Below are 14,639 nucleotides of genomic sequence, written 5' to 3' on the forward strand. Positions count from 1 at the left end.
ATTGTTTTAAAAAATAAAGTTTTAACAGTGATCTTCAAATAAATTTATCTTATTTGACAGAAACTTCTGTTTTTGGGCCTACTTTAACTCATTCCATATTGCTTAAAGGGGATGGAAGTGGGAGATGGCAAAGAAATGACAGGATTTCTGTTTTTCTTAGAAGTATTCATCTTACCTATTTTTTTTATTTAATTCTTTGGGTATGCTGAAAGAATTGATGAATGTGAGGTGGGAAAGTTTTTAACTGTGAGATAATAAGCTCAAAGAGTCCAAAGGAGTGTCAATAACTTATTTCTAAGAATAAGGAATGATAGCTTGGCTAGATAAAAAGGTACATTTGAAAGCCTTACTCTACCAAAAAAAAAAAAAAAATCCTAGTAACTTTGGTTGCCTTTGGGTAGGGGAATTGGGTGAGGAGGACAGAGATAGGAAAGAGACTTTTTATTGTAAATCCTTTAATACCTTTTGATTTTTAAAAAATGCTTTACCTATTAAAAATCTGCTTAGTTTTTTAATCAAAGTTTTAAAACTTTCTAAAGTTCAAAATTTTTTTACTATAATTTAAATTTTTTAAAAAAGACTTATCCCTAGTTCTGAGGGTCTACATTTTAATGTATCATAAAAAGAGTTAACACAGGGCTTCTCAGGCTCAGCACTATTGACATTTAGGGCCAGATCATTCTTTGTCATCAGGAATTGTTCTGAGCATTATAGGATGTTTGGCAGCATCGCTGGCCTCTATACACGAATGCCAGTAGAACACCCACCTACTCCTCTTGTGACAACAAAAATGTCTCTAGTTATTGCCAGATATCCCCTGGGGTCAAATTCACCCCCAGTTGAGAACTACTAGGTTAACATACCCTAGTTGAAAAATACTAATTTTAAAAACTGTACCAATCTTGAGTATTTCTAAGATATTAAGAAATACTCTGTTAATATTTAAATACCTTTGTTCAGAATTGACATGTGTTGTATTTTAGGAAAAAAAGAATAACTATAGCATGTGATTAAGTAAGTGACTCAAAGGTCATATGACAAGTTAGTGGCATAGTTAGAATCCTGGTTCCTGATACGGTCTGATATTCTTTTCTCCTTACCTTAAAAATCTCTTTTCTAATGTTTTTTTTTTTTTTTATTCACTGAAATCTCACATTCATAAATACTGTACCCCAAAATACATAAAACTATATATAGCTTTTTTTGAGATTTTAATATTCATAAAGCACTAATTTTATCTCTGTAGACACAAAATGATTTCATGGTTATCTGCAATGTTGCAAAAATCCTAGAGCTGGTGGTACCACTGATGGAGCATCCAAGTGAAACTTTCCTTGCCACTATTGAAGAAGATCTGATGAAACTGATCATCAAATATGGCATGACTGTAAGCATTCAGTTTACCATCTCTGTATTGATTAGTATAGAATTCACAAATGATAACTTAATCATGTTTTTGCCCTTATCTTTGCTTATCTTTAATTTCTGTCTAAATGATAACATTTTCTGTATCTTTTAGGTAGTGCAACATTGTGTGAGCTGTCTTGGGGCAGTTGTAAATAAAGTGACACAAAATTTTAAATTTGTATGGGCCTGTTTCAATAGATACTATGGTAAGTGCTGTACCTGGGCTTTAAAATTATTCTGCTAGATCCTGCAGTTTGTCCCAACTCCTTTTTAATACATTTGATAAATGATAGCATCTAGAGAATTTTAAGAAGTGTGATTATCGTCTATGGTCCACTCTCAGAAGCAGTATTTTCTAATATCTTTTGTATTCTCTTAATAACCCAATATGATTACTTCAGAAATTTATCTATTCATGAATAAATGTTGGTTTCTGCCTGTTATGTAAAATAAAATTTAAATGTTTTTTTTCTTAACATTAATTCTTTTATGCTCTTTTAATTATAAGGAGTATCCTTATAATTCTTTTATGCTCTTTTAATTATAAGGAGTATCCTTATAATTCTAGATATTTAATACTTAGAACCATTAATAAAATTCAGTTATAATTCATTAGTAGTAATTATTTGAACATAATAATTCAAGGAATAAAGGTGTTCTTTTAAATATTATTTTTATTAGGTGCCATTTCAAAATTAAAAAGTCAACACCAAGAGGATCCAAATAACACTTCACTTCTAACAAACAAACCAGCACTTCTTAGATCCCTTTTCACTGTTGGAGCACTATGTCGACATTTTGATTTTGATCTGGAAGATTTTAAAGGCAACAGTAAGGTAAAGATCCTAATATTATTTAGTATGCTGTAGTAAAATAGAACTGTGTGATCCTGCAAACTGAAAATGAGTATAATGCTCCAGGATGAAGGCATCATTAGAGTTTAATGAGAATTCTAAGACAGTGCTACTCAAAACATGGTCCTTGGACTGGCTTCTGATCTGTGAACTGTTCGTTACTGGTCTGTAATAAAATAAGTATGCACAACTTATATTAGCTTTGTAACAGTAGGCACACTGTTTAGGTCAGAAACTGACTTTATTGATTTTTTTTTTTCACTTTCTCAGTGAAGGACAGTACATTATTTACATTCTGGCACTTGTTCTTTATTTTGAATCCTGCTATTCTAAAATTTATAAGCTTATTGGTGATTTATTCTTTAGAAAGATTCACATGGGGAAATTGTCATTGTTTGCTTTTAGGTTTTTTTTTTTTCCTTTTATAGCTAAAAACTGATCTAAGTTATAAGTTACTCTTCTTTATAATATGGATTTTTCCTGTTAGGTTAACATAAAGGATAAAGTACTTGAACTATTGATGTATTTTACAAAACATTCAGATGAAGAAGTACAAACAAAAGCCATCATTGGTCTAGGTAAGTTGAGTCTAAATTTCTTTATAGTTTTTAGTTGTTTGAGAGGTTGAGCAAATTTTAAAATATTGTGAATCTAAACTGTTGATTTATTTAAGTATGTTTCTATTTGCAATAGGATCTGTTGTTTAGAATATAGGACTGGGGGTTTTAAAACACCTGGGTTCCATTCTTGGCTCAGCCAGTGACTTCCTGGGTGACCTTGAGCCAGTCACATAACTTCTCTGTTTATCAGTTTTCTTGTTGGTAAAATAGAGATGGCAATACTGTCTCCTACCCCTACTTCATAGGATTTCAGAAGAATATTCATTAAAGCACTTTGATAAAGAAAGATAATTTAGAAGAACTTTTTGCTGTTATGTATTTTTACATTGTTCTTTTTCTTTACAAAGCTTTGTCATTATATGTATCTGCTGCTCCTGGTTAAGGCAGTGGGCAGTCTACACAGACTTTTGTTCATGTAGAAGCACATGGCAACCAACTTAAAAGGAACAATTTGGATGTATACCTATCCCATATTTTTCTAGGAGCACTGATGTAGTAAATTAGTGCCTTTGCAGGTTAGGTTTGTGGCTTATCTGGAAGGATAATGGAATATGAGAGAAATATGAGAAGGATTATCATTAAAGTACCTGAATTGAATGCACTTTTAAAAATTACAAGAAGAGCACTCTGTCCAGGTTTTCATTTTGTTTTTTGTTATTTGCAAATACATGTACAGCTACTCAATAAGGTTAATAACTTATTTTGAAACTTTATTTTGGTAGCATTAACAAGGTTTATAATTTAGTCTTTTGAACTAAAATGAGTAACAAAAGATTCTAAGTTAACCAAACCTTATTTAAATAAGTTTAAATTTTATTATCTTATTCCTCTTCATCCCTTTCAGAAAATTACATATAGCTAATAATAAGAATTCATATATCACTTACTAAGGCATTATATTTGTACATTAGTACCTCAAGCCAAATGTGTACCTTTCAATATTCAGTCTGGACATAAGCCATATAAAGTAGCAAAACTAATAGTCTTACATCTAATTCAGGGAACAGATATGGTTGGCCCTTGAACAACACAAGGGTTAGGGACAATGACCCTTGTGCAGAGGAAAATCCATATGTTACTTTTTATATATACATAACTTTTGACTCCCCCAAAATTTAGTTGTCCCTTAGTATCCATGGGGGACTGGTTCCAGGACCCCTCACGGATACCAAAATCCACGGATGCCCAAGTCCCTTATATAAAATGGCATAGAACAATGCATACAGTCCGTCTGCTGCTTTTGCGGATTTCCAACTGCAGATCAAAAATACTGTTTTCTATCTGCAGTTTGTTGAATTTGCGATACAAAACTCAGGGATACAAAGAGCCAACTGTATATTTATTGGGGAAAAAATGCTTGTATATGTGGACCCACACAGTTTGAACCTGTGTTGTTCAAGGGTCAACTGTATGTAAATTTTAACTTAAAGAAGCAGTACTACCAGGAACTAGTGCCTCTAGGCTAGTTAATAAAAGACATTGACATCTTGCCTGGGCCATAGTTATCCTGTGTGACCTTGGGCTGGTTATCTGATCACTCTATGCTTTGAGTTTAGTTTGTTATTTGGCATCAACAATACTTGCTATCATCAAGGATCTTCATTTATGTTGCATAAATAAGCACTTTATACAAATAAACATGGATAATAGTATTTTGCTACTTGTTAACTTGTGGTTAAAAAAATACTGCCAATGTAGTACCTTTTGCTAGGGATCTAAAAAATGTTTGCAGACATTACCTCTTAAATCCTGAAAACATCCCTTTGAGGTAGGTGGGTGGTAAATATTATTGTCCCCATTTTACAGATGGAGAATTGAGGCACAGAGAGATTATGTGACTCACCCAAGGTCACACTACAAGTCAGTGGTGGAGCCAGGAATAGAACCCAAGACTCCTGACTCCTAATCCACTCCCCTAGCCACTAGGCCCTGCTCCCTCCTCAAGGTTTCCTCTTGTGTGAAACTCTCCTTTGAAATGCAATTTCTTGTTTTTAATTCATGGGGAAAGAAGTACCTGCTCTAATACTTCTCTAGGTAAGGCCACCAGAATATTCTTCCAGTCATTTTAAGTTCTAATTTTTTGAAATAAGGAGCTCTTTGTATAATTTATTAACATTTTTATTAAATGTTATATTTAATTTTAATATGAATATATTAAGAGATTTTTTTCTCTCTTCTTTAGGATTTGCTTTTATTCAGCATCCAAGTCTAATGTTTGAGCAAGAGGTGAAAAACCTATATAATAATATTTTATCTGATAAGAACTCCTCAGTAAATTTAAAAATACAAGTGTTAAAAAACCTCCAGACTTACCTGCAAGAAGAGGATACACGTATGCAACAGGCAGATAGAGACTGTAAGTGAAAATATAGTTTTAAATTTTCCAGTGTGGCTACAGTTAAAATACTCTTGACTCATTTTTAATTTAGATATCTAAATTTCCTAATCTGTTAGATGAAGGAATTCGGTTCAGGAGTCCATAAGTCCGTATCTAGGCTTAAGGGTATTCATAAAGTCTGTAAAATAGTTTGTAAAATTTAATATTTGTACAGACATTAACATTTTGAGAGAGGAGAGGAATTCTAATTCTCATCTGGTTCTCAAAGGGACCTCTGACAGAGTCCGGCGGGGGAGGGGGGGGAGATTAAAAACTATTGAGCCAAAGCACTAGCTATAACATTTTGTGCTTTTGGTTGTGGTCTAATTTGATGTATTTAAGTAAAGTTTAGTATACATGTTCTAATATGTTACTTTTTTTCGTAGGGAAGAAAGTTGCAAAACAGGAAGATTTAAAAGAAATGGGTGATGTTTCCTCAGGGATGAGTAGTTCCATCATGCAGCTTTACCTCAAACAGGTGCTTGAGGCGTTTTTTCACACCCAATCAAGTGTACGCCACTTTGCCCTAAATGTCATTGCATTGACTCTAAACCAAGGTCTTATTCATCCAGTTCAGGTAAGTATGTATTAATAACTGCAGGAATTACTAAAAGAGCCAGATTTGTTATTATATGATGACATTGTGGTTAGAGAATAAGTAGTTCTTTGTTCCTCTTAATTTTTTTTTTTGGTCCTAAACTCTTAAGAGTCCAAGTTTTAATCTGTCTCTTAAGTTATCAATACTGCAAAATACCCATTCACTTATAATGTTGTCTGTATTAAACAAACTTCCAATTTATACTAGCAGAATATGTACTTGGAATCACTTTCTGAGTAGGAGTGATAGATTTGTTATAATCCATTTTAACTCTTATCCCTAAAAACCAACAACCTGTAATGTCAAGAGGGTTAACTGGAGTTAGGAATATAATCTAACTGTTAAACAGAGTGGATTTTAGTTCACAGCAAAGTAAATTACATAATCTGAACTCAGTTCCTTCATCTGTAAATTAAAGGTAATATCAACTACTCACACCTCATAGCATTGATATGAGGACCAAATGATGGAATAAAGACATAATAGTATTACTAAGGATTGGCAGCTAATACTGATAGAGTAGTATATATACCACCTGACATGTTCAGGAGAGTGCCGTAGACCACAGAAGTGAATTTATTAGATAACCAAAGCCCATGACCCTTCAGGATTTTTTTTTTTCCAAGATTTTTATTTTGGCTACTTTTTGTGGAACTTTTTCTGAAATGTGCTATATGTAATCATCAAGATCACAATAAAATGTACAGTAGTAGTATGCTGAGACTCGAATTTTTGAGATACTTAGCACTCTTTGCTGGTATTCTAAATGGCTTCAAGTAGTAGTGCTTTTTATGACTGTATCTGCTATTTTAAATTTTCCTTTTAATTTTCACATTTAAAACAGTTGCATGAATGGTACAATGAACTTCTTCAGACTCGTCACCAATATTTACCATTAGTTATATTTTGCCACATTTGCATTATCTCTACATTAAGTCATTTGATAGTAAATTCCAGACATCATAATTCTTTACCTCTAAACACTTGAGCATATTTTCTAAGAATAAGGACTTTCTCTTATAAAACCATAATTATGCAATAATCAAATTCAGGAATTTTAACATTGATACTGTATTATTTAATATGCAATTTACTTTCAAATTTTGCCAGTTTAGCTAATAATATTCTTTATGGACTTTTTTTCCCATTGATTCAGGATTTAATCCATGATCACCCATTCCAGTTAGTGCCATGTGTACTTTTTTAAAGTTATTTTTGTTTTTGTAGTTTTTCTCTTCTTACTGCTATCTAATTCATATGCATTTGAGTATTAGTGTTTCTTGACTTTAGAAGTACTCTAAATATGGTTGTTACCAAAATACTAGCTATCCAATCATTGAAGACATACCTAAAATCAACTTTATGGGGGAAAATTTGTATTTTTCTAGTTTTGGGAGTGGAAGACAAATTACTTTTTGCCCTATGTTATCTTTACATAGCAAATTCAGTCAAGCTTGAAAAATTTATTGGATTACACATTTGTAGTATGATTATCATAGTCTTAAATGAATATTCTTAGTGTGGGAGCCCTTTTCTGTTAAAGAACCTTAAATTCACATTGAAATTGTTTAAATTTCACTATCATTTTTACTGCACTTCACTACTTTTTTATTTTATTTTATTTTTTGCTTTAAGCTAATTCTAAGGGAAGGTTAATTATTTTTAAAAGGACACTGAAAGATGGCATTTAAAAGAAGGCCTATAAAGCTAAATTTACATATCCCAGATATACAGTGAGTTTTAACATATGTCAGGATATTATAGAGCTTCTACTACTATGATGTTTTATAAATCCTGTATTTTTATTTCTAGTGTGTACCATATTTAATTGCTATGGGCACAGACCCAGAACCAGCTATGCGGAACAAGGCTGATCAGCAGCTTGTGGAAATAGACAAAAAATATGCTGGATTCATTCATGTATGTATATTTAAATTGTATAATCTAAACTTAAACATTTTTTTTTTTTTGGGTAAACCATTTCTTTGGTAATCGTCCTGGCCATATTCATATTAGAACAAAATATTTTGCTTATTACTTACTTGTAAACATACAGCAAGTTTGTCCTGTAAGGTGTTTATTCTTGTTTAAAATTAACTCTTAAGATTGAGCTAGAGGTAATAGTCCAGCAAGCATGCTGGCATGCATGGGTTCTAGTTCCTATTGTGTGGTCGTGGCAGTAGTGACTCTTCTAGGTCTCGATATTTTGTACTGTAAAATAAAGGGATTTCAACAGATGATTTCTAATGTTCTTCCAGCACTTGCATTCTATGATTTTATTATTTAAATAAGAAAACCACATAATGAAGTTAGCTTCGACTGTAATGCTCAAAATATATTTTTAATTTGACTTAATTTCCATAACAAAAATGAGGCTTTTATTGATTTCAGATGAAAGCGGTGGCTGGTATGAAGATGTCTTACCAGGTACAACAGGCAATCAACACATGCCTAAAAGATCCCGTAAGGGGTTTCAGACAGGATGAGTCCTCTAGTGCTTTGTGTTCACACCTTTACTCCATGATCCGTGGAAACCGCCAGCACAGACGAGCATTTCTCATTTCTTTACTCAACCTCTTTGATGACACAGCAGTAAGTATAAAAAACTTATTATTTTAAGAAAATAAATGTTTAATAAATGTTATGCCTAAAATAGTCACATTTTAGTAAGTAATAGCGACTATTTTAAACGTGCGTTTAAGTCTTTGGTAATCGTCCTGGCCATATTCATATTAGAACAAAATATTTTGCTTATTACTTACTTGTAAACATGCAGCAAGTTTGTTAATACAAGGTATACAGTCAGAATTGGATGGGAAATTTTTCATGAGAATAAATACAATGAGAGATAAAGTATAATAGTGTGTCCATACTGAGTATCTTATAAACTTTGAAAACAGTTCTTTTAAGCATACCCTTAAATAAGCTGTATCACTACACTATCACTTTGGGGGATAGATGAGAGAGAGCAAGAAAGAAAAAGAGAGAGGGAGGGAGAGAGATTTCACTCATTTCTGTTCAGATTTGAATATTGTTAGAATAACTGTATTAGGTTTTTAGCTGCTGGGATCTCCTGCTTGTTCAAGTTGACTTCCTTAAAAGAGCCCACATTCGTGTAATTATAATTTGATCCTTTGACCTTTGGCTGTTACACAAGTGGCATTTTCCAGGACCATAAGCCAAGAAAACACAACATCCTTTTCTTTAAGCTTACCTCTTAGTTTATTCATTCATTATACATAAATTTTTATTCAGTACCTGCTATGTGGTAGCCATTGTGTTAGAAGATGTGATGTCTGCCCACATAGAGCATATCAATTAGTCTATGGTTGTAAAGCTTTAGAAACAAAAGAATTATTTTTCTTATTTTAATCACTTGATAGCTTGACTCCATTGCTGTTTCAGCACCAGATTTTTTTCAATAAAACAGAATTAAAATTACCAGAATGTAGATGCCTTACTAGACCTCTTCTTTTCAATAGTACATGAAATTTTTAGATATATGGCCCAGCAAATAAATATTACAAACATCTATTCTAAAAATTCTTGGGATCAAATTTAATCATCATCATTACTATCATCATCATTACATCACCAGCATTAAGGTATCGTTTTGTTTAGGACATTGTGCTAGGAGTCTAAAATAGTGTGATATAATCCTCTTGCCCTCATTGGCTCTTAACTCCAGTTAAGATGTAGGGCACAAAATAAAGGAAATAATAGTAAAAGTTAGCATATCTTGAGTACCAAGTGGTTTGTATGAATAATACTGCTATAGTCCTTTATCTCTTTCCCGAGCTTCATCTCTGTGTGGTTTCATTGCCTGCTGTATGTCATTAGGTTGATGTTCTGTCACCTCAGCATGTGAAATGCTAAATCCAGCTCTCATCATGCAGTGCATTCTTCTTACTACCTCCAACAAAGGATTCAGAGGAGGAACAAAATACTGAAGGCATAGGGACATTAGATGAGATGGATCTATTTAAGGCAAGGGTAAAAGCATGAATAAAGGTACAAAGGTAAAAATATGTGGGAATAGTGACTAGGTTGTTCGAACAGAAAGGTCATAATGAAGCAAGTTTTGTGGAGGGTCTTATAGACCGTGGAAAGCCAGTGAAAGTGTTTAAATAAAATGATGAGGACAGGTGCCGTAAGCATTTTAGGAACACAAATTTAGCATTACATTCACATTGGAGGTTATAGGAATTACTCTGTTTTGATGACTGTAGGAAAGAAAACAATAGACAGTAGGAAAGGAAAAAAGAAACGTGAGGAAGGAATAAATAAGACTATGTGAGAAGAATTGTCAAAAGATAACTGGAATATTTTCATCCTGAACATCTGAGAGAATAACAAGATTGTTGCTAAAAGCAGTTTGAAAAGAAGTTGGCTTGGAAAGGACATAGAAGAGGAATAGTCAAAGAGTTTAGAACAGAAAATTAAGGAAGAAGGTTTCAGGAAGGAAAGAGTGGATAATAGTATTTGATGCTACTGAGAAGTCTAGGAGAAGTAAAAAAAAAAAAAATAGAATAGAATATTTGGTGGACAGAAACAGTGAAGCATTGAGGCACAAAAGCATGATTTTAAAGAATGATGAGGAACACTCAGGAGGAGCGGCCCTAGACTATTCTTTTAAGAAGTTTAATTTTTGAAAGGAAGAAGCAATATGGGACTTTATTATGACCTAAGTTGAAGAATTTCAGAGTTTTTGAAAGGTTTATTCAGAGTTGTCCTGAACATTTTCAGTTTTAGGTAAAAAGAATGTGTGTGTGTGTGTGTGTAATAAAACCTATAGATGAGGTAGGGTTCTATGTCTGCATTTCCTCAACTTTAAGTGTTGATACATATTTAAAATAAAAAGTAGAGTGAGAGTCTCATGAATGCAAATGGCAAGTTTATTCCATATGTGCTATGGGTTTTTTGTTAATGCTGCTGCTTCTATTGGGTTTTCTATTGTTTGGATGACAGGATAGTGGAAGATGATAGGAGGGAGTATTTTTTTATTGCTCTTTTTTCTTTTTTTTTTTTAAGCTGTGAATGTTTTAAAGAAACTTAAATATTAACATATTTCTGTTTATATTCTATATGATCATGAAACACTGAAACTCTGTTGCTTTTTAAATTTTGTTTCCTTTAAATTTTGCCTACTTCAGAGTTTTTATAGTGTGAAACTGAGGTAGTACTGTCAGAATGATTTTTGATATTCTAAATTACGTATATATAGAAAACTGACAAATGTTTTATGGGTAGATGAACTTTTTTTAACCTACATATTAGTACTATAATTACCACATATTTTTGAGGACAGAATAGTAACTGTGTGTAACTGATCTCCATATGGGTTAAACTCTCAGCACAATGAAAAATAATTATGAATTTATATGTATATTTTCTGATGTGGTATGGATGTAACATAAAGATTCCATGTACTCTCTAAGAATATAAAGGAAATTCTACTTGGGCACACTAAAAAATTTCACCTCTTCCCTCCTTGAGGTATAGTACTATGGTATAAGTCATTATGAAGTCTCTTTAAATGAGTATAAGATTATTTTATAAAATCCATTTCTGTTCCCCCTCCTCTCTTTTTCTTACCTTCCTCTTTCCCTCCCCTCTTATTTCTCTGAAACATTAACTGAGGTGAAAGTGCCCTGTAATATTTTTTTCTAAAGAGGCTTTTTGGATGGATTTCTGGATTATCCACTAAACGTGTACCTTTTTTTAAAATTTACAGAAAACAGAAGTGAATATGCTCTTGTATATAGCAGACAATCTAGCCTGTTTTCCATACCAGACACAGGAAGAGCCGTTGTTTATAATGCATCATATAGACATTACACTCTCAGTTTCTGGTAGTAACCTACTGCAGTCATTCAAGGAGGTAAGTTACACACATTACTATTCTTAATGCATCTGTCAAAGTGCAGGCATGCTATTTTCACTGTTTCTTGCTGTGCTTTTTATTCTTTTCACAGGTTTATAAAATCTAAATGAACTTACTGAAATCTGGGCTGTGCTTGAATTGGGGAGAGGAAATGGGTTACCATTTTATTTCCATTAAGAAAGACCTAAAGTTAGTCCATTTCAGATGGATAGATTTCATATAGTATGAAAGATTATATAATTTATATAATATAAAAGATATATGTATAAATGGATTGTTCTGTTCATAAGCCATCTCATTTTATTTCTCTCACTTTAAGCACTGACCTCAAGTGTTTGGTGTCCATTCATATATATTTAAACCCCATTTAAAGTACCTTGCTATTCTATAAATCTAGTAATGCTGTAGATCATAATAGTACACTTGCAGAGAGAGAGGCGGATAGTTTACTTACAAGAAAAAAAACAAAATTATATAATACTATTGATTTCTTATCCCTCAACACCAGTATCATCATGAAGTTGGTATATCATGTGCCCAGAACTTTAGTAAAGTTTGTTATAAACCTTATGTCTTCTCTTTCTTGGTTTTTAGGAGGAAATATATAATTGGTTTAATTGTAAAAGTACCTGATATAACACCAGGCACATGGTTTGCACTCAGTAAATTCTTTATAACTGGAATATTTTCATGTGCCTGATGATGCAAATAGATCTCATTTTACAAAATTATATTGCTCAAAACTCAGCCTGGTCAAACTTGTAAATCAGGGACATTATTTTAACACCTAAGAAGAGTTGGAATTACAGAGGTATCTAAACCTCTTGCTTCTTAACATGTGGACCAAGATCAACAGCAGTGGCCTCACCTGAGAGCTTGTTAGAACTGAATAACCTCAGGCCCCACCTTACACATGCTGAAACAGAGTCTGTTTTTAATGGAATCCCTAGGTTTTTAATGTGCACGTAGAAGTTTGAGAAGTTAATAATTTCCCAGGAACTTTAGCCATTATATTATATCTTACTTTACTTACTGTTGTGGATATACCTGTAAATATTTCTCCTGTTTTATTTCCTAACAGATTTTGAATAATTGTTTTGTAATCTAGTCTTTTCTCCCTCTTAAACTCAGCTGACTTTGTTTTTTTTTAAGAGTTTAAATTTCATAAAGTAAAAAGACCGAATATATGTATAAGAAAAATTGCATATTGCTGAAAAGTTGTTAAAGAGGGAGAGTTTGATAGAAGTTGGGGGTGTTCAGCCTGCAGTATTCTTCCTCAGTTAAATTGTAATTACTGCTCTTCCTCTATAATGGCTTACCTATGTACCAAATTGATACTTTTATAGCTAATTTATCTTTCATTACTATCCTACAAAAAATTGTTTCCCTTTGAATGATATTTCAGAAGGGGTTTTTTCACGGGAGGCGGGGATGCGGTCAGAGAAGTTGATTATATATGATTTTATTTAGTCGTGGAACCTACTGGTTCCCCCCAAAGGTTACATCTCCAGTTGTTTATAGAAAGGCAGAGGGTTTCAGTGCATAAAATATTAATTTAAGGATGAATTTAGAAGCTGTTGGAATGGAGCATATATGTATTTGTCAGTGACATTTTGTTTTTATTTTTCAAACAAAATAATTTCCTTTTCTTTCAGTCTATGGTAAAAGACAAAAGGAAAGAGAGAAAATCATCACCTACTAAGGAAAATGAGTCAAGTGAAAGTGAAGAAGAAGTTTCCAGGCCTCGGAAGTCACGGAAACGAGTAGAATCAGATTCAGATTCAGATTCAGAAGATGATATAAATTCAGTGATGAAATGTTTGCCAGAAAATTCAGCTCCCTTAATCGAGTTTGCAAATGTCTCCCAGGGTATTTTATTGCTTCTGATGTTAAAACAACATTTGAAGAATCTCTGTGGATTTTCAGATAGGTAAGATTACATAAGCAAGGAAAGAAAAAACTTTGTTCAGATAATAAAGAAATATTAAACCCAGTTTTGATCTCACGCTTTCTTTAATATTGAAAATGCTCCTTTAAAAAAAGTTTGTTTCTTTTTATTGTTACATAGTATTTTGTTGTATAATATACCATAATTCGTCCATTCTGTTATTGAACAGAGGTAAAATGTATTCTTTGGCTTGGTAATAATGCATTGTAAATTAAAGGTCTTATTTTGTTGATTTCCTTAAAAAGATCTTATTAGAGAATTAGGCTAATCTTAACATAGATTGCAAATTTAAGTGTCTAAGGAATTATGAATGAAAAATAGATGCAGACCAACTAGGCTGAGCTCTAACAGAACTCAAATAGTCTTTAATGTATTCTATAAAGTAAGAGATAAAAAAAAGTTCTAATTATTGTGAATGCCATGAAATTTTACTTAACCGTCAGTCACTGTAGGTATCTCTTTTCTACCAGTACCCATGGAATTTTAATCATTTTTCACATTCATCAAACCCCTACAATAGGTAGGAATCGCAAAGTCAAATGTTCATAGGGAACAGATAGTGTAATGAGTAAGATGGATGTGGTAGAAGGTCACTGGCAGACTGGAAAGGGTATGTTTCATCTAAAGGGCTCAGATATTACCCAGGTGTTCATCAGCTTGTCACCAATGAAGAGAGAGGGCACAATGTAGTCACAACTTCCACTTTTTCAAAATAAGCTAGGTAATCCAGATTTTTATGACAAATATCTTGATGTTAAATGTTGGCAACTACTTAAAAGTAATTTAAAACTTGGTTTGGTCTTGGGGCAGTGCTAAAGAGTCGGAAAGATTTTTAAGCAAAATTGTTAATAATATGAAACAGGTTTGTAAGCAGTCATTCTGGCTGCTGTATAGGGAATATATAGTTGGCGCGGGGAGGAGGGGTGGTAAAAAAGTAGAACGAGGTAAACC

At 32.7% G+C, this 14,639-nt stretch overlaps 1 protein-coding gene across 1 annotated transcript in view; it reads left to right on the forward strand.

Annotated features, from left to right (window-relative positions):
• Positions 1-14,639, forward strand: part of NIPBL (NIPBL, cohesin loading factor) — a 169,539-nt gene that overhangs the window by 149,786 nt on the left and 5,114 nt on the right. Inside the window, exons 33-42 of the mRNA XM_023524825.1 lie at positions 1,247-1,387; positions 1,520-1,613; positions 2,089-2,243; positions 2,749-2,839; positions 5,064-5,237; positions 5,645-5,835; positions 7,669-7,776; positions 8,248-8,448; positions 11,591-11,737; positions 13,396-13,670. Coding sequence (XP_023380593.1) covers positions 1,247-1,387; positions 1,520-1,613; positions 2,089-2,243; positions 2,749-2,839; positions 5,064-5,237; positions 5,645-5,835; positions 7,669-7,776; positions 8,248-8,448; positions 11,591-11,737; positions 13,396-13,670 — 1,577 coding nt within the window. The remainder of the gene's footprint in view (positions 1-1,246; positions 1,388-1,519; positions 1,614-2,088; positions 2,244-2,748; positions 2,840-5,063; positions 5,238-5,644; positions 5,836-7,668; positions 7,777-8,247; positions 8,449-11,590; positions 11,738-13,395; positions 13,671-14,639) is intronic.

Source organism: Pteropus vampyrus, unplaced genomic scaffold (genome assembly GCF_000151845.1).
Source record: "Pteropus vampyrus isolate Shadow unplaced genomic scaffold, Pvam_2.0 Scaffold498, whole genome shotgun sequence".
Classification (NCBI taxonomy): domain Eukaryota; kingdom Metazoa; phylum Chordata; class Mammalia; order Chiroptera; family Pteropodidae; genus Pteropus; species Pteropus vampyrus.